Raw genomic sequence first — 27,098 nt, forward strand, 5'->3', positions numbered from 1 at the left:
GATACGCGGGTGATAGAGAAGGAGGCACTCAGTCCGATGGTTTGAGATGTGTCTATTTTAATGCAAGGAGTATGATGAATAAAACGGATGAGCTTAGAGCGTGGATCAGCTCTCGGAGATATGATGTGGTGGCCATTACAGAGACTAGGATGGTGCAGGGGCAGGAATGGCTACTTCAAGTGCCAGGATTTAATTGTTTCAGAAAGGACAGGGAGGGAGGCAAAAGAGGTGGGGACGTGGCACTGTTGATCAGAGATAGTGTCATGGCTACAGAAAAGGAGGACACTACGGCATCTCTGGGTGGAAGTTAGGAACAGGAAGGGGTCAATAACTCTACTGGGTGTTTTGTATAGACCACCCAACAGTAACAGGGATATCGAGGAGCAGATAGGGAGACAGATTCTGGAAAGGAGTTTTAATAACAGGGTTGTTGAGGTGTGAGATTTTAATTTCCCAAATATTGATTGGTATCTCCCTAGAGTGAGGGGTTTAGATGGAGCGGAGTTTGTTAGGTGTGTTCAGGAAGGTTTTCTGACACAATATGTAGATAAGCCTACAACAGGAGAGGTTGTACTTGATCTGCTATTGGGAAATGAACCTGGTCAGGTGTCAGGTCTCTCAGTGGGAGAGCATTTTGGAGATAGTGATCACAATTTTGTCTCTTTTACCACACCTTTAGAGAGGTATGGGTCAGTTAAGTTAGGGAAACCTTTAATTGGAGAAAGGGGAACTATGGGGCTATCAGGTTGGAACTTGTAAGCATGAATTGGAAACAGATGTTGTCAGAGAATAGTACCGAAGCAATGTAGAAAATGTTCAAGGGATATTTACATGGGGTTCTGAGAAGGTGCGTTCCAATGAGACAGGGAAAGGATGGTAGGGGACAAGATCTGTGATGTACAAAGGCTGTTGTAAATCTAGTCAAGAAGAAAAGAAGAGCTTACAAAAGTTTCAAAAACGAGGTAGTGATATGAATCTGGAAGATTATAAGGCTAGCAGGAAGGAGCTTAAGAATGAAATCAGGAGAGCTAGAAGGGGCCATGAGAAGGCCTTGGCGGACAGGATTAAGGAAAACCCTAAAGCATTCTGCAAGTATGTGAAGAGCAAGAGGATAAGACGTGACAGAATAGGACGAATCAAGTGTGACAATGGAAAAGAGCGTATTGAACCGGAGGAAATAGCGGAGATATTTAATGAACCATTTGCTTCAGTATTCATGACGGAAAAGGATCTTGGCAATTGTAGGGATGACTTGCAGTGGACTGAAAAGCTTGAGAATGTAGATATTAAGAAATATGTGGTGGAGCTTTTGGAAAGCATCACGTTGGATAAGTCACCGCAACCGGAAAAGGTGTACACCAGGCGACTGTTGGAAGCGAGGGAAGAGATTGCTGAGCCTCTGGCGATGATCTTTGCATCATCAATGAGGACATGAGAGGTTCCGGAGGATTGGAGGGTTGCGAATCTTGTTCACTTATTCAAGAAAGGGAGTAGGGATAGCCCAGGAAATTATAGACCAGTGGGTCTTACTTCAGTGGTTGGTAAGTTGATGGAGAAGATCCTGAGAGGTAGGATTTATGAACATCTGGAGAGGCAAAATATGATTAGGAATAGTCAGCATGGCTTTGTCAAAGGCAGGTTGTGCCTTACGAGTCTGAATGATTTTGTTGAGGATGTGACTAAACACATTGATGAAGGAAGGAAGAAGATGCAGTGTATATTGATTTCAGCAAGGCATTTGATAAGGTACACCATGCAAGACTTATTGAGAATGTAAGGAGGCATGGGATCCAAGGGGACATTGCTTTGTGGATCCAGAACTGGCTTGCCCACAGAAGGCAAAGAGTGGTTGTAGACGGGTCATATTCTGCATGGAGGCCGGTGACCAGTTGAGTGCCTCAGAGATATGTTCTGGGACCCCAAGTCTTTGTGATTTTTATAAATGACCTGGATGAGGAAGTGGAGGGTAGGGTTAGTAAATATGATGATGACACAAAGCTTGGGGGTGTTGTGGATAGTGTGGAGGGCTGTCAGAGTTTACAATGGGACATTGATAGGATGCAAAACTGGGCTGAGAAGTGGCAGATGGAGTTCAACCCAAATAAGTGTGAAGTGGTTTACTTTGGTAGGTCAAATATGATGGCAGAATATAGTATTAATGGTAAGACTCTTAGCAGTGTGGAGGATCAGAGGGATCTTGGGGTCCGAGTACATAGGACACTCAAAGATGCTATGCTGTTTACTCTGTAGTTAAAAGGGCATACAGTGTATTGGCCTTCATCAGTCGTGGGATTGAGTTTAAGAATCGAGAGGTACTGTTTAACAGTTGAGAGATCATGAGGGGGGATAGATCGAGTTGACGTGGATAAACTTTTTCCATTGAGAGTAGGGGAGATTCAAACAAAAGGACATGATTTGAGAGTTAGGGGGCAAAAGTTTAAGGGTAACACGAGGGGGAATTTCTTTACTCAGAGAGTGGTAGCTGTGTGGAGCGAGCTTCCAGTAGAAGTGGTAGAGGCAGGTTCGATTTTGTCATTTAAAGTAAAATTGGATAGGTATATGGACAGGAAAGGAAAGGAGGATTATGGGCTGAGTGCGGGCCAGTGGGACTAGGAGAGAGTAAGCGTTCAGCACAGACTAGAAGGACCGAGATGGCCTGTTTCCGTGCTGTAATTGTTATATGGTTATATGTTGCAGCTATACAGGACCCTGGTCAGACCCTACTTGGAATACTGTGCTCAGTTCTGGTCGCCTCACTATAGGGAGGACGTGGAAACCATAGAAAGGGTGCAGAGGAGATTTACAAGGATGTTGCCTGGATTGTGGTGCATGCCTTATGAGAATAGGTTGAGTGAACTTGGCCTTTTCTCTTGGAGTGACGGAGGATGAGAGGTGATTTGGTAGAGATGTACATGATAATGAGAGGCATTGATCATGTAGATAGTCAGAGGCTTTTCCCCAGGGCTGAACTGGCTAACATGAGAGGGCATAGTTTTAAGGTGCTTGGAAGTAGGTACAGAGGAGAGGTCGGGGTAAGTTTTTTTACACAGAGAGTGGTGAGTGCGTGGAATGGGCTGCTGGCGGCGGTGGTGGAGGCGGAAATGATCGGATCTTTAAACTCCAGGAAGGCTACATGGAGCTTAGAAACATGGAGTGATATGGGTAAAACCGAGGTAATTCTAAAGTAAAAACATGTTCGGCACAGCGTTGTGGGCCGAAGGGCCTGTATTGTGCTGTATGTTTTCTATGTTTCTTTGTTTCTACTGATCACATTAATGTTCAGTGTCAGACACCCAGTGACTGTAAACACAATCTCCCACAGTCTGGTACTTACTCCAGTTTCTGTATTTTACACTCAGGGTTCCTCAGAGCCGTAGACACCAGTTTCACTCCTGAATCTCCCAGGTCATTCTGCCCAAGTCTAAACACAAACAGACAGATTGATGAACAAAGTGATTCAAACTGTGGGTTTGGGGGAATTTCTCTCACTTGGATATTTCAGGAAACATTAAACTCTTCAGTAAATCACTGATCGGAGTTCCCATCACTATCAATGTCCCTCACTGACCAGCTCCAGCGTATTCACCAAATGTCGGTAATTTAGTCTGTCGGTGTGACCCTGTAAACTCCACATATTCTCTCTCATTTCCAGATGGCTAAACAAAATGTTCCTGACAGAAATGCAGAAATGTCAATGGGACACAGTGAAATAGACCCAACCGAGCTAAAGGGATGGTGAATAGAGATCCCACAGGAAGAAAGGGAGTGGGGAAGATAAATCCCACAGGAGGAAGGAGCATGGGCAAGAGAGATCTGATAGGAAGAGGGGGGACGTGTAAGGGAGATCATACAGGAGGATGGCGGATGAGTAGGAGAGATACCTCAGGAAGTGGGGACATGGAACAGAGGAACCACAGGAGGAATAGGAGTGGGGAAGAGAGATCCCACTAGGAGAAGGGGGATGGGGAAGAGAGATCCCACCAGAGGAAGGGGGATGGGGAAGAGAGATCCCACTGGAGGAAGGGGGATGGAGATGAGAGATCCCACCGGAGGAAGGGGGATGGGGAAGAGAGATCCCACAGGAGGAAGCGGGATGGGGAAGAGAGACCCCACAGGAGGAAGGGGGATGGGGAAAAGCGATCCCACCGGAGGAAGGGGGATGGGGAAGAGAGATCCCACCGGAGGAAGGGGGATGGGGAAGAGAGAGCCCACAGGAGGAAGGGGGATGGGGAAGAGAGATCCCACCGGAGGAAGGGGGATGGGGAAAAGAGATCCCACCGGAGGAAGGGGGATGGGGAAGAGAGATCCCACCGGAGGAAGGGGGATGGGGAAGAGAGATCCCACAGGAGGAAGGGGGAAGGGGAAGAGAGATCCCACAAGAGGAAGGAGGATGGGGAAGAGAGACCCCACAGGAGGAAGGGGGATGGAGAAGAGAGATCCCACAGGAGGAAGGGGGATGGGGGAGAGAGATCCCACAGGGGGGAGTTGGGGAAGGGATGTCCCACAGGAGGATGTGAGAAGGGGAAGAGAGAACTCGCAGGGTGAAGGGGGATGGGGTAGAGAGAACTCGCAGAGGGAAGGGGGATGGGGTAGAGAGATCCCACAGGAGGATGTGGAAGGGGAAGAGAGAACTTGCAGGGTGAAGGGGGATGGGGTAGAGAGATCCCACAGGAGGATGTGGGAAGGGAAGAGAGATCCCACAGGAGGAAGGGGGATGGGAAGGGATACCACAGGAAGAAGGGGATGGGGAAGGGAGGTCACATGGGAGGAAGGGGAGAGAAGAGAGAGGGATTAAACAGGATGAAGGGGGAAGGGGTTGAGAGAACGGCCAGGAGGAGGGATGTGGAAGAGATGTCCCGCAGGAGGAGGGGGGTGTGAAAGAGAGATCCCACAGGATGAAGGGGGATGGGGATTAGGGAAACCACAGGAGGAAGGGGGATGGGGAAGAGAGATCCCATGGGAGGAAGGGGGAAGGAGAGAGAGGGATTAACCAGGATGAAGGGGGATGGGGTTGAGAGATCGGCCAGGAGGAGGAGGGATGTGGAAGACAGTTCCCACAGGAGGATGTGGGATTGGGAAGAGAAATCTCACATGACAATGGGGCATGCCAAAGAGAGATCCGACAGGAAGTGGCAGGTATTCGAAACAAGGCCCTGCAGGAGTAAGGGGATGGGGAAAAGAGATTCCACAGGAGGAAGGGGGATGGGGAAAAGAGATCCCAGAGGATGAAGGGGGATGAGGAAGGAAGATCCCACAGGTGGATGGGGGGTGGGGAAGAGCGATCCCACAGCAGGATGTTGATGGGGAGCAGAGAGTGCACAGGTGGAAGGGGATGGGGAATAGAGATCCCACAGAAGTAAGGGGATTGGGGAAGGTATATCCCTAGGAAGAAAGATGGTGGGGAGGAGATATCCCACAGTTGGAAGGAGAATGGGGAAGAGAGATCTGACAGGAGGATGTGGGATGGGGAAGAGAGATACATGTGGAGGGACAAGTCAGATCCCACAGGAAGAGGGGGCATTATGATGACCCACAGGAGGAAGTGGGATGGGGAAGAGCAATCCCTCGGAAGGAAGTGGGGTGGTGACAATAGATCCCACAGAAGGAATGGGAATGGGGAATACAGATCCCATAGGATGATCAGGCATGGGGACGAGAGATGGGACAGGAGGAAGTGGGTGGGGAAGCGAGATCATACAGGAGGTTGGGGGATGAATAGGAGAGATCCCATAGGAGGAAGAGTGATGGGGAAAATAAATGCCACGGGAGGAAGGGGGATGGGGAAGAGAGATCCCATCCGATGTAGGGGATTGGGAAGAGAGATCCCACAGAACGAAGGGGGATGGGGAAGAGAGATCCCACAAGAGGATGGGGAATGGGGAAGAGAGATGTACAGGAGGAAGGGAAATGGCGAAGCAAGATCCCGTAAGAAGTGGAGGGATGGAAACAGAGCCCCCACGGGGGTCAGGTGGATGGGGAAGAGAGATCCCACTGTAGGAAATGGGATATTGAAGAGAGATCCCACAGGAAGAAAGGGGTGGGGAGTTTAAATCCCACAGAAGGAAGGGAGTTGGGGAAGACAGATCCAACAGATGGAAGTGGGGTGGGAACTGAGGCCCCAGAGGGTGAAAGGGGATGTGGAAGAGAGATCACACAGGAGCATGGGGGGTGGAGAAGAGAGATTCCACTGTAGGAATGGGGATGGGGAAGAGAGATTCATCAGGAGGAAGGGAGCTGGTGATGAGAGATCCCACAGGAGGAAGGTGTATAGGGAACAGAGATCCCACAGGAGGAAGGGGGATGGGGTCGAGAGATCTCACAGCAGGAAGGGGGATGGGGAAGAGAGATCCCACAGGAGGAAGGGGGATGGGGAAGAGAGATCCCACAGGAGGAAGGGGGATGGGGAAGAGAGATCCCACAGGAGGAAGGGGATATAGAGAGAGATTAAACAGGATGAAGCGTGAAGTGGTTGAGAGATTGGCTAGGAGGAGGAGGGATGTGGAAGAGAGTTCCCACAGGAGGATGTGGGATTGGGAAGAGAAATCTCACAGGAGGAAGGGGGTTGCGGAAGTAAAATTCCACAGGACAATGGGGCATGCCAAAGAGAGATCCGACAGGAAGAAGTCGATGGGGGAGAGAGATCCCACAGGAGGAAGGGGGATGGGGATGAGAGATCCCACAGCAGGACGGAATGGGGAAGGGAGATCCCACAGAAGGAAGGGGGATGGGGAAGAGAGATCCGACAGGAAGAAGTCGATGGGGGAGAGAGATCCCACAGGAGGAAGGTGTATGGAGAAGAGAGATCCCACGGCAGGAAGGGAGATGGAGATGAGAGATCCCACAGCAGGACGGAATGGGGAAGGGAGATCCCACAGGAGGAAGGGGGATGGGGGAGAGAGAACCGACAGGAGGAATGGGGATGGGGGAGAGAGATCCCACAGAAGGAAGGGGGATGGGGATGAGAGATCCCACAGGAGGAAGGTGGATGCTGAGGAGAGATCCAACAGTTGGAAGGACGGGGGAGTGGGAACAGAGAGCCCAGAGGATGAAAGGGGGATGGGAAAGTGAGATCCCACAGGAGGATTGCTGCCCCTGCCACGGGCTAGTGAGGCTTGAAATGATGCAGCTAAATACTTGGCTGAGGGCATGGTGCATGAGGGAGGGGTTCATGTTTCTGGACAATTGGGCTTTCTTCCAGGGGAAGTGTGACAGGTTCGAATTGGACAGTTTGCACCTGAACTGGAGGGGGACTAACATCCTTGCCGGTAGGTTAGCAAGTTCTGCTCCGGGGGTTTTAAACTAGTTTGCAGGGGGAGGGGAACCAGAGTGTTAGAGCACATAGTGAGCTGGAGGAGTATAAGGGTCATGCGAGGACTGATGGTATAGACAGATATCAATGGTTTGTACGTGATAGAAATGTTCTCAGGTGCATCTATTTCCATGCAAGGAGTATTGTAGGTAAGGCAGATGAGTTTAGGGCGTGGATTGGCACGATAATGATATCGACATTATTGCTATTAGTGAGACTTGGTTGGAGGAGGGGCAGGACTGGCAGCTTCATGTTCCGGGTTTCCGTTGTTTCAGAGGTGATAGGGCGGAGGGATGAAAGGGGAAGAAGTGGCATTACCAGTCAGGGAGAATATCACAGCTGTGCGTGGACGGGACAGCCCAGAGGGCTCGTCTACAGAGGCCATATGGGTGGAGCTGAGGAACGGGAATGGTGCGACCACACGAATAGGGTTGTATTATAGACCGCCCAATAGGCAGAGAGAATTGGAGGAGCAAATCTGTAGAGAGTTAGCAGACCAATGTAAGAAACAGAAAGTTGTAATCGTAGGGGATTTTAACTTTCCACATATTGACGGGGACGCCCACTCTGAGAAAGGGTTAGATGGCGTGGAGTTTGTCAAATGTGTTCAGGAAAGTTTTCTAAATCAATATATTGAGGTACCAACGAGAGAGGGTGCAGTACCTGATCCCCTATTAGGGAACCAGATAGGTCAGGTGACAGAAGTATACGTTAACAAACATTTTGGGTCCAGTGACCATAATGTCATTAGTTTCAAGATAATTATGGATAAGGATAGGACTGATCCACCAGTTAAGGTTCTGAATTGGAGAAGGGCCAATTTTGTGGAAATGAGAGAGGATATGGGAAGAGTGGATTGGGTTAAGTTGTTTTCTGGCAAGGATGTGTTTAGTAAGTGGAACGCCTTCAAGGGTGAAATTTTGAGAGTGCAGAGTTTGCATGTTCCTGACAGGATTAAAGGCAAAGCTAACAGGCATAGGGAACCTTGGTTTACAAGTGATATTGGTGATCTGGTTAAGTAGGTGCTTAGCAGGTATAGGCCACAAGGAACAAATGAGATACTTGAAGAGTATAGAAAATGTAAGCGAATACTAAAGAAGGAAATCAGGAAGGCAAAAAGAAGACATGAGGTTTCTTTGGCAGATAATGTGAAGGTAAACCCAAAGGGTTTTTACAAGTATATTGAGAGTAAAAGGATAGTAAAGGACAAAATTGTTCCCCTAGAAGATCAGAGTGGTCGTCTATGTGTGGAGCCTCACGAGATGGGGGAGATCTTAAAAAGTTTTTTGCATCAGTGTTTACTCAGGAAACTGGCATAGCGGATATGGAATTAAGGCAAACAAACAGTAGTGTCATGGAACATATAGAGATTAAAGAGGACGAGTTGCTTGCTGCCTTACAGTGAATAAAGGTAGATAAATCCCTGGGCCTGACATGATATTTTCTCTGACCTCGAGAGAGACTAGTGTAGAAATTGCAGGGGCCCTGGCAGAAATATTTAAAATGTCCTCAGCCACGGGTACAGTGCCGGAGGATTGGAGGGTAGTTCATGTAGTTCCGTTGTTTGAAAAAGGCTCTAAAAGTACACCAGGTAATTACAGGCCAGTGAGACTGACATCAGTAGTAGGTAAGTTATCAGAAGGTGTTCTGAGAGATCAGATATACAAGGATTTGGACAACCAAGGGCTGATTAAAGATAGTCAACATGGCTTTGTGTGTGGTAGATCATGTTTAATGAATCTTGTAGTGTTTTTCGAGGAGGTTACCAAGAATGCATATGAAGGAAAGGCTGTGGATGTTTTCTGCATGAACTTTAGTAAGGCCTTTGACAAGGTCCCACGTAAGAGGTTAGTTCAGAAAGTTCAGACACTAGGTATCCATGGAGAGGTTGTAAACTGGATTCGAATTGGCTGTGTGGGAGAAGACAGAGAGTGGTAGTGGATGATGGCTTCTCAGACTGGAGACCTGTGACTAGTGGTATGCCTCAGGGATCTGTGCTGGGACCATTGTTGTTTGTTGTTTATATCAATGATGTAAATGATAATTTGATAAATTGGATCAGCAGGTTTGTGGATGACACTAAGATGGATGCGTTGTGGACAGCGAGGAAGGCTTTCAAAGCTTGCAGAGGGATCTGGACCAACTGGAAAAATGGGCCAGAAAATGGCAGATGGAATTTAATGCAGACAAGTGTGAGGTGTTCCATTTTGGAACGACAGATCAAGGTACGACATACACAATAACGGTAGGGCACTGAAGAGTGCGGAGGAACAGAGGGATCTGGGGGTTCAGATACATAAGCCCCTGAAAGTGGCGTCACAGGTGGACAGGGTTGTAAAAAAGGCTTTTGGCAGCCTGGCATTCATAAATCAAAGTACTGAGTATAGGAGTTGGAATATTATGGTGAGGTTGTATAAGGCATTGGTGAGGCCAAATTTGGAGTATTGTGTGCAGCTCTGATCACCGAACTGTAGGAAGGATATCAGTAAGTTTGAAAAAGTGCAGAGAAGACTTACTAGGATGTTGCTGGGTGTGCAGGAGTTGAGTTACAAGGAAAGATTGAACAGGTTAGGACTTTATTCCTTGGAGCGTAGAAGAATGAGGGGAGATTTGATAGAGGTTTACAAAATTATGAGGGTATAGACAGGGTAAATGCGAATAGGCATAGATTAGGAGAGATACAAATGAGAAGACATGGCTTCAGTGTGAAAGGGGAAAGGTTTAGGGGGAGCATTAGGAGGAACTTCTTCACTCAGAGGGTGGTGAGAGTGTGGAACGAGCTGCCATCTGATTTGGAAAATATGGACTCACTCTTAAGCTTTAAGAATAAATTGGATAGATACATGGATGGGAGAGGACTGGAGGGTTATGGACTGGGTGCAGGTCAATGGGACTAGCGGAATAAGGTTTTGGTACAGACTAGAAGGACTGAATGGCTTGTTTTCTGTGCTGTAGTGGTCTATGATTTTATGATTCTATGGGGAGGAGAGTTCCCACAGGCGAAATGGGGATGGGAAAGAGAGATCACAAAGGAGGAAGGGGATGGGGAAGTGAGATCCCACAGGAGGAAGAGGGATGGGGAAGAGAGAACCCAAAGGAGGAAGGGATCACACAGGAGGAAGGGGATGGGGAAGAGAGACCCCACAGGAGTAAGGGGGATGGGGAAGAGAGATCTCACAGGAGGGAGATGGGGAAGGGATGTCCCACAGGAGGATGTGGGAAGGGGAAGAGAGATCCGACAGGAGGAAGGGGGATGGCGAAGAGAGATCCCACAGGAAGAAGGGGATGGTGAAGGGAGGTCCCATGGGAGGAAGGGGAGAGAAGAGAGAGGGATTAAACAGGATGAAGGGGGAAGGGGTTGAGAGATCGGCCAGGAGGAGGGATGTGGAAGAGATGTCCCGCAGGACGAGGGGGGTGTGAAAGAGAGATCCCACAGGATGAAGGGGGATGGGGATTAGGGAAACCACAGGAGGAAGGGGGATGGGGAAGAGAGATCCCACAGGAGGAAGGGGGATGGGGAAGAGAGATCCCACAGGAGGAAGGGGGATGTGGAAGAGAGATCCCACAGGAGGAAGGGGGACGGGGAAGAGAGATCCCATGGGAGGAAGGGGGAAGGAGAGAGAGGGATTAACCAGGATGAAGGGGGATGGGGTTGAGAGATCGGCCAGGAGGAGGAGGGATGTGGAAGACATTTCCCACAGGAGGATGTGGGATTGGGAAGAGAAATCTCACAGGAGGAAGGGGGATGGGGAAGAGAAATTACACAGGACAATGGGGCATGCCAAAGAGCGATCCGACAGGAAGTGGCAGGTATTCGAATCAAGGCCCTACAGGAGTAAGGGGATGGGGAAAAGAGATCCCACAGGAGGAAGGGGGATGGGGAAGAGAGATCCCACAAGAGGATGGGGAATGGGGAAGAGAGATGTATAGGAGGAAGGGAGATGGGGAAGAGAGATCCCACTGTATGAAATGGGATATTGAAGAGAGATCCCACAGGAAGAAAGGGGTGGGGAGTTTAAATCCCACAGGAGGAAGGGAGTTGGGGAAGACAGATCCAACAGATGGAAGTGGGATGGGAACAGAGGCCCCAGAGGGTGAAAGGGGATGCGGAAGAGAGATCCCACAGGAGCATGAGGGGTGGAGAAGAGAGATTCCACTGTAGGAATGGGGATGGGGAAGAGAGATTCATCCGGAGGAAGGGAGCTGGTGATGAGCGATCCCACAGGAGGAAGTTGTATAGGGAACAGAGAGCCCACAGGAGGAAGGGAGATGGGTAGAGAGATCTCACAGCAGGAAGAGGGATGGGGAAGGGAGATCCCACAGGCGGCATGGGAGTGTGGAAGAGAGATCCCACAAGCAGGATGAGGCATGGGGAAGAGAGATCCCACAGGAGGAAGGGGGATGGGGAAGAGAGATCCCACAGGAGGAAGGGGGATGGGGAAGAGAGATCCCACAGGAGGAAGGGGGATGGGGAAGAGAGATCCCACAAGCAGGATGAGGCATGGGTAAGAGAGATCCCACAGGAGGAAGGGGGATGGGGAAGATAGATCCCACAGGAGGAAGGGGGATGGGGAAGAGAGATCCCACAGGAGGAAGGGGGATGGGGAAGAGAGATCCCACAGGAGGAAAGGGGATGGGGAAGAGAGATCCCACAGGAGGAAGGGGGATGGGGAAGAGAGATCCCACAGGAGGAAGGGGATATAGAGAGAGATTAAACAGGATGACGCGGGAAGGGGTTGAGAGATTGGCTAGGAGGAGGAGGGATGTGGAAGAGAGTTCCCACAGGAGGATGTGGGATTGGGAAGAGAAATCTCACAGGAGGAAGGGGGTTGGGGAAGTGAAATTCCACAGGACAATGGGGCATGCCAAAGAGAGATCTGACAGGAAGAAGTCGATGGGGGAGAGAGATCCCACAGGGGGAAGGTGTATGGAGAAGAGGCATCCCACAGCAGGAAGGGGGATGGGGATGAGAGATCCCACAGCAGGACGGACTGGGGAAGGGAGATCCCACAGAAGGAAGGGGGATGGGGAAGAGGGATCCCACGGCAGGAAGGGGGATGGGGATGAGAGATCCCACAGAAGGAAGCGGGATGGGGAAGAGAGATCCAACAGGAGGAAGGGGGATGGGGAATAGAGATCCAACAGAAGGAAGGGGGATGGGGAAGAGAGATCCCAGACGAGGAAGGGGGATGCTGAGGAGAGATCCAACAGCAGGAAGGTGGAGTGGGAACAGAGAGCCCAGAGGATGAAAGGGGGATGGAAAAGTGAGATCCCACAGGTGGATTGCTTCCCGTGCCACGTGCTAGTGAGGCTAGAAATAGGAAGATAATGCAGTAAATATGTGGCTGAGGGGATGGTGCATGAGGGTGGGGTTCATGTTTCTGGACAATTGGGCTTTCTTCCAGGGGAGGTGGGACCAGTTTGAATTGGGCAGTTTGCACCTCAACTGGAGGGGACTAGCATCCTAGCCGGTAGGTTAGCAAGTTCTGCTCCGGGAGTTTTAAACTAGTTTGCAGGGGGAGGGGAACCAGAGTGTTAGAGCACATAGTGAGGTGGAGGAGGATAAGGGTCATGCGAGGACTGCTTGTATAGACAGATATCAATGGTTTGTACGTGATAGAAATGTTCTCAGGTACATCTATTTTGATGCAAGGAGTATTGTAGGTAAGGCAGATGAGTTTAGTGCGTGGATTGGCACGATAATGATATCGACATTATTGCTATTAGTAAGACTTGGTTGCAGGAGGGGCAGGACTGGCAGCTTCATGTTCCGGGTTTCCGTTGTTTCAGAGGTGATAGGGCGGAGGGATGAAAGGGGGAGAAGTGGCATTACCAGTCAGGGAGAATATCACAGCTGTGCGTGGACGGGACTGCCCAGAGGACTCGTCTACAGAGGCCGTATGGGTGGAGCTGAGGAACGGGAAAGGTGCGACCACACGAATAGGGTTGTATTATAGACCGCCCAATAGTCACAGAGAATCGGAGGAGCAAATCTGTAGAGAGATGGCAGACCAATGTAAGAAACAGAAAGTTGTAATCGTAGGGGATTTTAACTTTCCACATATTGACGGGGATGCCCACTCTGAGAAAGGGTTAGATGGCGTGGAGTTTGTCAAATGTGTTCAGGAAAGTTTTCTAAATCAATATATTGAGGTACCAACGAGAGAGGGTGCAGTACCTGATCCCCTATTAGGGAACCAGACAGGTCAGGTGACAGAAGTATATGTAAGCAAACATTTTGGGTCCAGTGACCATAATGTCATTAGTTTCAAGATAATTATGGATAAGGATAGGACTCATCCACCAGTTAAGGTTCTGAATTGGAGAAGGACCAATTTTGTGGAAAAGAGGGAGGATATGGGAAGTGTGGATAGGGTTAAGTTGTTTTCTGGCAAGGATGTGTTTAGTAAGTGGAACGCCTTCAAGGGTGAAATTTTGAGAGTGCAGAGTTTGCATGTTCCTGCCAGGATTAAAGGCAAAGTTAACAGGCATAGGGAACCTTGGTTTACAAGTGATATTGGTGATCTGGTTAAGTAGGTGTTTAGCAGGTATAGGCAGCAAGGAAGAAATGAGGTACTTGAAGAGTATAGAAAATGTAAGCGAATACTAAAGAAGGAAATCAGGAAGGCAAAAAGGAGACATGAGGTTGCTTTGGCAGATAATGTGAAGGTAAACCCAAAGGGTTTCTACAAGTATATTGAGAGTAAAAGGATAGTAAAGGACAAAATTGTTCCCCTAGAAGATCAGAGTGGTCGTCTATGTGTGGAGCCTCACGAGATGGGGGAGATCTTAAACAGGTTTTTTGCATCAGTGTTTACTCAGGAAACTGGCATAGCGGATATGGAATTAAGGCAAACAAACAGTAGTGTCATGGATCATATAGAGATTAAAGAGGAGGAGCTGCTTGCTGCCTTACAGTGAATACAGGTAGTTAAATCCCCCGGGCCTGACATGGTATCTCCTCAGACCTTGAGAGAGACTAGTGTAGAAATTGCAGGGGCCCTGGCAGAAATATTTAAAATGTCCTCAGCCACGGGTGCGGTGCCGGAGGATTGGAGGGTAGTTCATGTAGTTCCGTTGTTTGAAAAAGGCTCCAAAAGTACACCAGGTAATTACAGGCCAGTGAGCCTGACATCAGTAGTAGGTAAATTATCAGAAGGTGTTCTGAGAGATCGGATATACAAGGATTTGGACAACCAAGGGCTGATTAAAGATAGTCAACATGGCTTTGTGTGTGGTAGATCATGTTTAATGAATCTTGTAGTGTTTTTCGAGGAGGTTACCAAGAATGCATATGAAGTAAAGGCTGTGGATGTTGTCTGCATGAACTTTAGTAAGGCCTTTGACAAGGTCCCACGTAAGAGGTTAGTTCAGAAAGTTCAGACACTAGGTATCCATGGAGAGGTTGTAAACTGGATTCGAATTGGCTGTGTGGGAGAAGACAGAGAGTGGTAGTGGATGATTGCTTCTCAGACTGGAGACCTGTGACTAATGGTATGCCTCAGGGATCTGTGCTGGGACCATTGTTGTTTGTTGTCTATATCAATGATGTCGATGATAATTTGATAAATTGGATCAGCAGGTTTGTGGATGACACTAAGATGGATGCGTTGTGGACAGCGAGGAAGGCTTTCAAAGCTTGCAGAGGGATCTGGACCAACTGGAAAAATGGGCCAGAAAATGGCAGATGGAATTTAATGCAGACAAGTGTGAGGTGTTCCATTTTGGAAGGACAAATCAATGTACGACATACACAATAACGGTAGGGCACTGAAGAGTGCGGAGGAACAGAGGGATCTGGGGGTTCAGATACATAAGCCCCTGAAAGTGGCATCACAGGTGGACAGGGTTGTAAAAAAGGCTTTTGGCATCCTGGCATTCATAAATCAAAGTACTGAGTATAGGGGTTGGAATATTATGGTGAGGTTGTATAAGGCATTGGTGAGGCCAAATTTGGAGTATTGTGTGCAGCTCTGATCACCGAACTGTAGGAAGGATATCAGTAAGTTTGAAAAAGTGCAGAGAAGACTTACTAGGATGTTGCTGGGTGTGCAGGAGTTGAGTTACAAGGAAAGATTGAACAGGTTAGGACTTTATTCCTTGGAGCGTAGAAGAATGAGGGGAGATTTGATAGAGGTTTACAAAATTATGAGGGTATAGACAGGGTAAATGCGAATAGGCATAGATTAGGAGAGATACAAATGAGAAGACATGGCTTCAGTGTGAAAGGGGAAAGGTTTAGGGGGAGCATTAGGAGGAACTTCTTCACTCAGAGGGTGGTGAGAGTGTGGAACGAGCTGCCATCTGATTTGGAAAATATGGACTCACTCTTAAGCTTTAAGAATAAATTGGATAGATACATGGATGGGAGAGGACTGGAGGGTTATGGACTGGGTGCAGGTCAATGGGACTAGCGGAATAAGGTTTTGGTACAGACTAGAAGGACTGAATGGCTTGTTTTCTGTGTTGTAGTGGTCTATGATTTTATGATTCTATGGGGAGGAGAGTTCCCACAGGCGAAATGGGGATGGGAAAGAGAGATCACAAAGGAGGAAGGGGATGGGGAAGTGAGATCCCACAGGAGGAAGGGGGATGGGGAAGAGAGATTCCACAGGATGAAAGGGGGATGGGGAGAAGAGATCTTACAGGAAGGCGGGGGGGTGTGTGGGTTGTGTGGAAAAGACATCCCACAGGAGGATGAGGAAAGAGTAATAGAGAGCCTACAGGAGGAATGGGGGTGTGTGCAAGATTCCAATGAATGGAAGGGGGATTGGGATGAGAGGTCCCACGGGAGGATTCCAAGGGTAAATGATAATCCTACAAGACGAGAGGATGCAGAAATTTTTTGTATGTGTGTGTTGGGTCTGAACAGAGGCCCAGAGGAGATGCGCCCTCGCTCTTTGCGTATCTGGAAGTGAGCAAAGTCACACACGGGGAAGGGCAGTGGGAGGACAATCTCACAATGGTATTTCTTTCCTTCTCACTGGGACAGTCTGCTGACAGTCTCTTGTCCCTCACCAGGAAGGGGGTGTGAATCTCTGACCCACCTGCTGCAGTCAGTGTCGGTCTGGGTGTCAGTAACAGTGAGAAGGAACATTGTCAATGGACGGGTCACAGGCAGCGAGAAACACGGCCATTCCTGTGATTTACTACCATTAAACCAATGGTCGTTGTTCACTGATCTGATGAAGTCTCCAACATCCCTTCACAAGGAACCAAAGAACCCTCCTGTCCTTGGGGAATTACTGACCGATCCCCTGGGCATTTGTCATATTTCTTCACAATCTGATTTACTACAAATTTACCGAAATTCCTTTCCATTGAAACAACACAATGGAACAGTTTCACAGTTCAGAGTGAGAGATAAATCAAGTTACCTCAACTCCTGGCACTTGTGCAGCCCGGGTCCCAGCCGTTGGATTCCTTCACACTGAATGTGACAGCCCTGCAGGTCGAGGTGTTTTATTGTATCACAGAGTCCGATGACATGAGACAGGACCGCGCAGTCAATCGGGGTCAGTGTCATTCCACTGAATGAAAGTGTTTCCACAGATCCCAGTATGGCCTGAGCCAGGCCACGATTCTGAGACTCAAACAGGTAGTGCAATGTGTTCAGGAGGCTCCTTTTACCAGCTTCATTCCTCGTGTTTCCACTTTGGCGTTTAACCTCCTCCTTCACCCAGTCAATCACCCGGCAGGTTGTTTGATGAGGAAATGGACCCAGAAACTCCTCCAGGCCCCGAGCTGTCATTGGGGAGGAGAGACCAGCAACAAAACGGAGAAATACCTCAAATCGCCCATCTGTCGTCTTGTGGGCTTCAGTGAGGAACTTCAGGATATCCCCGGGATGTGGATTCAGGAATTGTTCGACTGCAGCTACAAACTCTTGGATGGTGAGGTGTGGGAATGTGTACACCACACTCTGGGCAGAATCCTCTCTCTCCAAAAGCTCCATCAGGAATCCGGACAGGAACTGGGAAGGCTGCAGATTGTAGTTGATCAAATCTCCATGTGTAAACACAATCTTCTTCTCAGACACTCCTCTGTAGGCCATCTGACCAACCCTGAGTAACACATCACGGGGGCTCTCAATCTCACGGCCGTGGTTTTTCAGGATGTTGTAAATATAGTAGGAGTACAGTTGGGTGATGGTTTTGGGAACTCGCTGTGGGTCCCTGACTCTTTGTGTGAAGAAGGGGCCCAGTGCCAGAGTGAGGATCCAGCAGTAGGAGGGGTTGTAGCTCATGGTGTACAGGATCTCGTTCTCCTTCACGTGTTTGAAAACAGCTTCTGCCACCGTCCGATCTTCAAAATACCTGATGAAATATTCCTTCCGTTCTTCATCAACAAATCCCAGGATTTCAGCCCAGACACTGATGTCTGCCTTTTCCAATAAATGTAACGCAGTGGGACGGGTTGTCACCAGCACTGAACACCCTGGGAGCAGCTTGCCCTGGATTAAACTATACACAATGTCAGACACGTTGCACTTGAATTCAGGATCTGTGTACTGTGATTCTGTGTCTCTCCGACCATCAACAAAGTTAATTTTGTCCTTAAATTCATCCAATCCGTCAAATATGAACAGCAGTCCCTCTGTGTGTTTCCAGACCTTTCCCAGAATATTCCCAAAGTAAGGATACTGATGCAGAATCAGTTCTTTCAGGTTTATTCTGCAGTTAATGGAGTTTAAATCCCGGAATTTGAAACTGAAGACAAACTGGAATTGTTGGTATATCTTCCCCGTGGCCCAGTCATAAACAATCTTTTGTACCATTGTTGTTTTCCCAATCCCCGGGACTCCGGCCACTGCTGCAGACATCCCGGATTTGTTTCTAAAGACAGATCTTTTAAATTTTTGAACAAAGCTCTTCTTGAATAACTGATCAGTCCGGATTTTTTCCAGCTTACCACGGAGATCTTTTTCTCTCCACTCCTCGTGGTCTCTGCCTCTTGCCAGCAGCTCATGTTCCACCTGTCTCCGATCTCGAACAGTAGAAATGACCGTGAGCTCAGTGTATCGATCAACCAGCTGGAAAACCTTCACCTTCTCCCTCATCAGGATCGTGTTCACTCTCAGTGTTTCAGTCTGTGTCCGCAGAGTCTCCATGTGTTTCCTTTGAACATCTTATGACGGACAGAAATAGGTTGTCAATGCCTGATCTGATGAACATGGAGCTCACAACATATTTTCTTTAATAAAAAAATACCTGTGAAAGACACTGTTTGTGTGAAATCGGGTGATCAGAGATTAGAGTGTCTGAAAGTGAAAGACGGCCCAGAAACATTTCTGATCTGATTCAGATCCGCTGTTAAAGGCTCCACTCTCCCCTCTGTTGGTAGTTTGCAGATTCCCCGGTGTTCCAGCGAGCACCGAGTGCTCACGTGATTCTGGAGAGGAGAGTGTTGTGTGGAGCGGGTGGTTTCACTGCTTTCACTGCTCAGCTTCTGCTGAACTGTGCAACCCTGCAGAGGGTAACAGTGGGGGGTGAGGGGGGCATTTACTTACTCTACTGACTTTTACTTCTCTCACAATGGACCCCATGTTCTTGACACTCCTTTAGGATTAAGCTGTCAGTACTGAGCCACAGAAAAGGAATTTCCCAGGCTGAGCCAGTCACAATGTGACACACCCCACACTGGTCTACAGTCTCTTACTCTCCGAGGAGCCGGTACATGAACTCCGGCAATTCGCTGATGATGTGCGGAAGAGCAGGAAGCTGAAGAGGATGGCAGCGGTAATAGGGAACTCTAAAGTCAGGAGGACAGGTAGGCGATTCTGTGGACACCGATGGTACTTTGCCTCTCAGGTGCCATTGTCCGAAATGTTTCTGGACGCGTCCACAATATCCTGAGAAGGGAGGTTGAGCAGCCAGAAGTCGTGACAAACATTGGTAACAACGACATAGGAAAAGCAAAGAGAGAATGTCTGGAAAACCGAACACAGGGATTAGGAAAAAAGCTGAGGAGCAGGACCTCAAAAGTAGTGATCTCAGGATTGCTGCCTGTGCCACCCGACAGTGGCAATAGGAATAGAATGAGGTGGCAGAGAAATGTGTGGCAGAGCATTTGGAGCAGGGGGCAGGGATTCAGATTTCTGGATAATTGGGACCACTTCCGGGGTTGGTAGGACCTGTACAAAAGGCACGGGTTACACGTGAATCCGATGAGGACCAATATTCTTACGGGCAGATTTACTGGAGCTGTTGGGAGTGTTTTAACCTAAAATGGCCGGGGGACTGGAACTAGGATGATAAAGCTGTGGATGAACCAGCAGTCTTACAAGTAGATGATGGGTTTAACATGAATGTAAGGAAGGACAAGCCAATGACTGGGTTCAAATACAGACAGAGCACAGTGTTAAATTGTACTGCATAGACAACATTCAAAAAGGCGGAGATGCAGGACTAAACGCATTGCACTTAAATGCACGCAACATTGAGAATAAGGTGGATGAACTTTTGGCGCAATTAGAGATTGGTTGGTATGACGTTGTGGGCATCACTGAGTCGTGGCTGAAAGAAGACCATAGCTGGGAGCTTAACGTTAAAAGATTTACGTCTTATCGAAAGGACAGGCAGGAAGGCATAGGCGTTGGTGGTGTGGCTGTGTTGGTTCGAGGTGGAATCACATCTTGATAAAGAGGTTACATAGGGTTATTGAATGTTGAATCTTTGTGGGTGGAGATAAGAAACTACAGGGGTTAAAAAAAGCTTTATGGGAATCTTATATTGGCCTGCAAATAGCAGCGAAGGTGTGGGGTTGAGATTGCAAAGGGAGCTGGGAAAGGCGTGTCATCAAGGTGATGACATAATTCAATATGCACGGGGAATTCGAAAATCAAACAAACTTCAGGAGTCGGATCACAAGAGAGGGAATTTATTGAATACCTACGAGAGAGCGTTTTAGAGCAGCTTGTGCTTGAGACTACTCAGGAAAATTCTGTCTTTGATTGGGTGTTATGTAATAGCTCGGATCTTATAAGGAAGCTTAATGTAAAAGAACCCTCAACTGGTAGTGATCATAATATGAGTGAATTCATACTACAGTTTGAGAGGGAGAAGCATAACTTATGTTATCAGTATCGCAATGGAATAAAGTGAATTACAGAGGCACGAGAGGGAAGCTTTCCCAGGTAGATTGGAGAAGGATACCAGTGGAGATGACGGCACAGCAGAGATGGCTGAAGCTTCCGGGAAAAGGTCTCAAGTTGCAGGATAGATACGGCCCACGGAGGAAGAAGTTCTCAAGTGTCACGTGCAGGCAACCATGGTTGACAAAGGAAGTTAAGGATTGCACAAAAGCCAAAGAAAGGGCATGCAAGATAACAAAAGTGAGGGAAAGTTGGATGAATAGAAAACTTTTAAAATCCAACAAAAGGCAACTAAAATAGCGATAAGAAGGGAAAGGATGAAATATGAGGGCAGAAAAGCCAATAATATACAGCAGGATATTAAGCACTTTTTTCAGTTATATGAAGAGTAAAAGGGAGGTGAGAGTTGATACTGGAACACTGAAAAGTGATGTTCGTGAGATAGTAATGGTGGACAAACAAATGTCAGAACTTAATGTGTACTTAGCATATATCTCTGTGAAAGCCGCTAGCAGCATGCAATGGTCTGCGAGTGACAGGCAGTACGAGTGAGTGCCATTGCTATTACAAAAGAAAATAGTTCTCGGCATACTGAAAGCTCTTAAGGTGCAACGTCACCTGGGCCAGATGGACTACATCCAGAGTCCTGAGAGAGGTTGCTGAAGAGGAGTCAGTGGATGCCATTTACTTGGATTTTCAGAAAGCATTTGATGAGGTGCCGCACACGAACCTGCTTAAGCAGATAAAAATCTATGACGTCACAGGAAAGATACTGGCCCGTGGAGCGGAATTGCTGACAGGCAGCGAGTGGGAATAAAAGGGGCCTTTTTCTGATTGGCTGCCAGTGACTGGTGGTGTTCCTCAGGGATCAGTATTGGGACCGCGGCTTTTCAGATTGTTTGTCAATGATTTAGATGATGCAATAAATGTATTTGTGGCAAAGTTTGCGGATGATACAAAGATAGGTGGAGAGGTAGGTACAGCGATTGCAACAGAACAGAGGCCGACGGGAATGTCTGTTTATCAAACTCACAGAGGCCTCCGGGTACAGATCCCGAGACCGGGAAGGTGCCGGGTGTTGTGACAAATGCAAATTGCTTCCTGTCCTCCAGCCACAGCAACAAAAACCTGTCTCCCAGACTCTGACAGTCTCTACACAGGCCTCTAAAGAGACGTATTCAGACTCTCAGAGTGAAATAACAGCAAAAACCTGTCTCCCAGACTCTGACAGTCTCTAAACAGGCCTCTAAAGAGACGTATTCAGACTCTCAGAGTGAAATAACAACAAAAACCTGTCTCCCAGACTCTGACTGTCTCTAAACAGGCCTCTAAAGAGACGTATTCAGACTCTCATAGTTAAATAAAGGCTTTGAGCTTTCCAGTCCATCACTTACCTTTCAGATGCGCGGGCACTTCAGATAAACCCCGCTCAGTGTCCATGTAGGCGAACTGGCCGTCACCTGTTCAAACAGATTAACCTGCATGAACTCTGTTCTGTGTAATACTGTAAATTCATCAGCATTTACATCTGTAACACACAGTGTACTGTTCACCGTACCTCGTTCCCGTATTTCCTTCAATATTCTGCTCAGCTTTGGTAAATGGTGATGTAGTTTCACAAAGGATTCCCACATCACCCTCCGGGCCCCGGAGCCCTTCTCCATCACCAGATCCAGGAGGAGTTTGGAAGCGCCCGCTCGGTTTCCCTTCTCCGCGAGGTCAGTCACGCTCTGTAATGAACAATGGGGAATATATTGAGGAGCGGAGGGATGGGTTCAAATCTACCCTGAACATGGACTGACCCAGCACATTCTGCTCGTCACAGATCACTGACAGCAATTGTTCGTAGCAGGAAAAAGAATTTAAAAGAAGTTAGCGTGGCCAGTGATGACTTTCTGAACGCCACAGATTGCGGGGTACTTATCCACTTGGCAAGGTTTAAAAGGAGCAGACATAGTGTGAGTGAGCCACAGATAGAGTAGGTTATTGAGGCTTTGTGTCAGAGAGGGCTCAGTGAGGAGAGGCGGAGGATTTAGGTCGATCTTGGGTAATATTTCCCTTCTCTGTTTCACTGTTAGAACAGTGGGAATGCCAGACAGCATAGTGGGATGCTCTTCCTACAGGGTGCGGCAAGTCAGGGAGACCTCCAGTGTCCCTGACAACTGCACTTTCGGGAATTTCATCCAGCTGCAGCTTCTTACAGACTGTGCTGAGGAATTGGAGCTGGAGCTGGATAAACCCGGGATCACTCGGGAGACTGAGAGGTTGACTGACAGACTTTACAGGGAGGGAGCTATACCCAAGGCGCAGAACACAGGAAACTGGGTGACTGTCAGGAGGGGGAAGGGAATAGGCAGCCTCTACAGGAAACTCCTTGTAACAAGTATACGGCTTTTTGTTTCGGGGTATTGTCTCGCAGAGGAAAGCCACGGTGATTATGCCTCTGGCTCTGAGTTTGGCTTTGTGACTCAGAAGGGATGAGAATTGCTGATCTGCACTGACAGGGGGAATTCAATGGTCAGGAGAACAGACTGGAGATTCTATTTACGAGAACAGGATTTTTGGATGGTGTCTTGCCAAGGTCAGTAATATCTCGTATCGACTCTGAAAGTTTCTTAAGGGCAGGATGAGCAGGTCTTGGTCCACGTTGGTACCAATGACAAGAGTAGGAAGTGTGATGAGATCGTGCAAAGTGATACAGATCCAAAATTTCTTGAAAGTGTTATCGAAGGTAGATGGCGTTGTAAAGCTTTTCGGACATGGGGCTTCATGAATCAAAATATTGAATACAGAAGTTGGGATATTATGTCAAAGTTGACGTTGCAGAGGCTAATTTGAACTAATGTGTACACCTGCCTCCCAGAAGGATATCAATAAGATTGAACGAATGCAGAATAAAATACAGATTGTTACCAGGAGTTGAGGATTTGAGATATAGAGGAAGTGTGAATAGGCTAGGACATTATTCCATAGAGTGTAGGAGGACCATGAGAGATGTGAAAGAGGTATACACGTTAATAAAAGTTATAGAGAGAGTTAGTGCGAAAATGCATTTATTACTGAGGTTGGGTGGGACTGGAATTAGAGATCATAGGGTAACGATGACAGGTGAAAGGAAATATGAGGGGGAACTTGTTCACTCAGAGGTTGCTGAAGAGCGCGGAACGTGCTGCCATCTTAATTAGTCGATGTACATTCGAGTTGATTATTTAAGATCAGTTTGGATAAGTTTATTCAATGGGGGAGTTATGGACGTCTCCAGTCCGGGTTCAGATCAATGGGACTATGCAGATAATAGGTCGGTGTGGACGAGATGGGCGGAAGAGCCTGTTGCTGTACTATAGTGTTTGATGACTATGACTAGGTGAAACTATGGCCGGGTCACTGTTGATTTTCGCCAGGGTAATCCCTGGTGAACCGCAGCAGCTTCACACTTCACTGCCAGGCTCCATGAGGGGTCCAGTGCCAGCCAACAGCTGGAAACTGGCAGTGAGGAGCAGCCAGCAAACTCAGGACTATTCTGCGTGTGTGACAGACCAAAGCCAACAGCTGGAAACTGGCAGTGAGGAGCAGCCAGCAAACTCAGGACTATTGTGCGTGTGTGACAGACCAAAGCCAACTGGTGGTAATGTTGAGTAAGAAGTTTGGACTGAAATTGTCAGCTGCCTCACGTGGAATGTCGTGCTCAGTATGGTGTCTGGCTCTTCACTAATATTCATTCTGGGTGGCAATAGGTGGATGCACTCCAGTAGCACGAGGACCATTTCGTTTCTTTGTAATTCTATGTTAGCTGTAGATGTTTGGAATATTTTCAGTGGCACTAATGTTGCACTTCCCATGTTAACAGTATATGCTGTGGTAATTACAAACTCAAATTGGAAGTCACAAGGAACAGAAGGTAAAAGAAACATGAGGCATGTTGGGATATTGATAAAGAAAGGGTCAGCAGTTCAAATGAGAGATGGGTCAGTGTTGCCCGAGTTGAAAATAGGGTTGAAGGTAGACTGAGAATGAGCTGGGAAATATGTCACTATATATTTGATTTGTGGGAAACTCGTGGGTCATGAGAAGAACACAGATTGGTGAATGGCCACTAAGGTTGAACATTGGGAACATGATGTGATGTCAGACTGAGTGGTGTAGAGTGGTTCTTTGTCCACTTGCAATGTCCGTCAAGTGTCACATCACTAAATTCACCAGTAAATCATTGCCTGTATCCTAATCTGTCTATAAATGAATGTGATCAGAAAACTGGAGAGAGGCTTGTATTGGTTAATGAAAGTTCAGGGTTTCCGCAGATGAAAACTCTTTTCATGATGTTCACCACAAGCATTACAGGATTTTCACTGCCCAGAGGTGCCGTTACACCGGTTCTGTCGGTCTGTGATTGATTCAGTAGAATCTACACTCAGTCTATGTCCCTTCCACTTACGTGATGCTCTGGCCCAGTGAAGTGATCCTCGGCCATTAACATGAAGCTGACTCCCTCCACACCCTCCTCAATCGCCTGCTCCAGTCGCTCCATGTAGAATCTCGTCAACCGGAACAGTTGGTGATCCTCACAATTTGTCAGGAAGGCAGAGATGGCGGAGTTCAGATCTGTAGTCGGTCATAGAACATAAAATAGTAGATGTACCATGCGTATGCAGACAAGATGCCAATTTAAACCAATCCCATCTTCAGGAACATGATCAACATCCCTCCATTCCCAGCCTACTCATGAGTTCAAACGCCTCTCAGATGATGCTGAGTATCTGTTTCCAGTCCCTCCCTCGGCAGCTCATTCCAGACACCGATCACTCTCTGTGGAAAACATGCATCCTAAATCCCCTTTAAACTTTACCATCTAAACTTAAACCTGTTACCTCAGGTTTTTGTGGTGAAACTCGTCTGCACCCTCTACAGACCCTCCACATCATTCTCGATTTGTGCACAATACTGAAATTGTCTCTTAACCAACGTGTATCCAGTTACAGTCTAACATTAACAAATACCTCAACTCATCGTTAGCACACTACCAATTGTGTTGCCACCTTCAGGGAGCTGTGCACATCCATCACAAGACCCGACAGTACATCAATCTTATTATCAGTCCCAACATTCACTGTGCACATTGCTCGCGAATTTGACCTCCCAAAATGCAACTTCTCACATTTGCCTGAATTATCTGTACTTGGTGACTCTCTGTTCCTATTTCTAACTGGATGCTGAACACTTTGACAACAGTCCCAAATTTACTCAACTCCGCCAACTCTGTAAATCAATGAATAAGTCCACCCAGTATATCATATGATTAACCTATTTGATTCACACACACGACGCATGGCAAAACAGTGATCCTTGCGAACACTACTGGTCACAGACCTTCAGCCAGAACAACGCTCCTCTAGTGCTGACTCCATTTTATGTACCCAAGACGACTTTGAAATCAATTTACAGATTCTCAGCCCGAAACGTTGAAGGTTATTTTTTCTCTATAGGTGCTTCCTGACATGCTGAGTTTCTCCAGCATTTTGTACGGTGCCCTCTCCACTTATCATTTTGTTTTACTTTAATCCTATTCGCCAAGGACATTTCATTGCTTCAGTAGCGCCCCCCCCCCCCCCCCAGATTCCCTGAGTACAATTTCTCTTGTTCACTGTCTCCTGCACCCAGCCCGTCCTCCCTCAATATAACGTTCTATAACTCGGCCACAGAAAACAGACACCGGGATCTCCCCTCACCTCCATTGTGCAACAACCCGTTAATTTGGGGAGAATTCACCATTGCCCTTCCAAACAGAAAACAACTTCTGTTTCTCTCAACGGCTGTCGAAGGCATTTCCCACATCAGGTCGTACCAAATGCTGACGGAAATTCTGTCTGTTCCCTCGACTGTTACATTGCCCGCTGTTGTATTCCTGTCTGAGTGTTACCCACTCCTACCTTATTCAGGGGCTCCTTCTCCTTTCACTCAGGTGAAGATTTGTGTGGTGAGGGGAGTGATTCGACCATTCCCCTTGTTAGGTCCCTGCGCTGGAGCTGGTGAATTGTTCCAGTGCTCATGGATGCTTTACCAGTTGGAACAATGACCCCGTTTGATGGTACTTTCTCTCTGCCCCTTTATCGCCCAAGTTTATCCCTCTGAATTATTGATGATTTGACTTCACGTGTACCATGATGACAGAGTTTTAATGAGAAAGAGGCCAGTGAGCATACCTGTGTCCATTCTGACTCTGTCGTTGGTTGATTACCGTCTGCTTGTCTGACGTCCGGGTGGAAGAATGCCCCACCTGCTGGCAATGACCTGAATTACACAAATAAAAAAGTATGATTCAGTTACTCTGTCCTTCAAATTTAAAACACTTTTGTAAGGTCACTGCTCACTCTCCGACATTCCAGGGAGTAAATGGAGATTGGTACAAAGACCTCCAACTGAACACAAATTTCAAGAAGATAGCAAGGAAATATAAGGAAACTTAATTAAAGGAGCGATGCAGTGAAGCTGAAGAAGCCAAAAGAATTGGAAAAAAAGAGATCTGTTGCAGAAGATTAGAGAAATTAAAGGAACATTTCATGTAAAATGAGCATAGGAAAAGACAAAGAAGGGAAGGACCTTACAGAAGCAAAGGACATCAAAGGGAAATGGCAGGAACACACAGAAGAATTGCAGAAAGATCCAACAGCGAAGACACCTGCAATGACTCCCTCATCGATC

At 47.6% G+C, this 27,098-nt stretch overlaps 1 protein-coding gene across 2 annotated transcripts in view; it reads right to left on the bottom strand.

Annotated features, from left to right (window-relative positions):
- LOC140722435 (NACHT, LRR and PYD domains-containing protein 3-like) overlaps positions 1 to 27,098 on the bottom strand; it is a 46,303-nt gene that overhangs the window by 2,447 nt on the left and 16,758 nt on the right. For both annotated transcript variants that reach the window (XM_073037177.1, XM_073037178.1), the window contains exons 2-7: positions 26,600 to 26,687; positions 24,835 to 25,001; positions 21,961 to 22,132; positions 21,797 to 21,862; positions 16,687 to 18,436; positions 3,335 to 3,421 (exon numbers count right to left, since the gene is read on the bottom strand). In XM_073037177.1, coding sequence (XP_072893278.1) covers positions 3,335 to 3,421; positions 16,687 to 18,436; positions 21,797 to 21,862; positions 21,961 to 22,132; positions 24,835 to 25,001; positions 26,600 to 26,609 — 2,252 coding nt within the window. In that variant the 5' untranslated portion in view covers positions 26,610 to 26,687. The remainder of the gene's footprint in view (positions 1 to 3,334; positions 3,422 to 16,686; positions 18,437 to 21,796; positions 21,863 to 21,960; positions 22,133 to 24,834; positions 25,002 to 26,599; positions 26,688 to 27,098) is intronic.

The sequence above is a fragment of the Hemitrygon akajei genome, unplaced genomic scaffold (genome assembly GCF_048418815.1).
Source record: "Hemitrygon akajei unplaced genomic scaffold, sHemAka1.3 Scf000077, whole genome shotgun sequence".
Classification (NCBI taxonomy): domain Eukaryota; kingdom Metazoa; phylum Chordata; class Chondrichthyes; order Myliobatiformes; family Dasyatidae; genus Hemitrygon; species Hemitrygon akajei.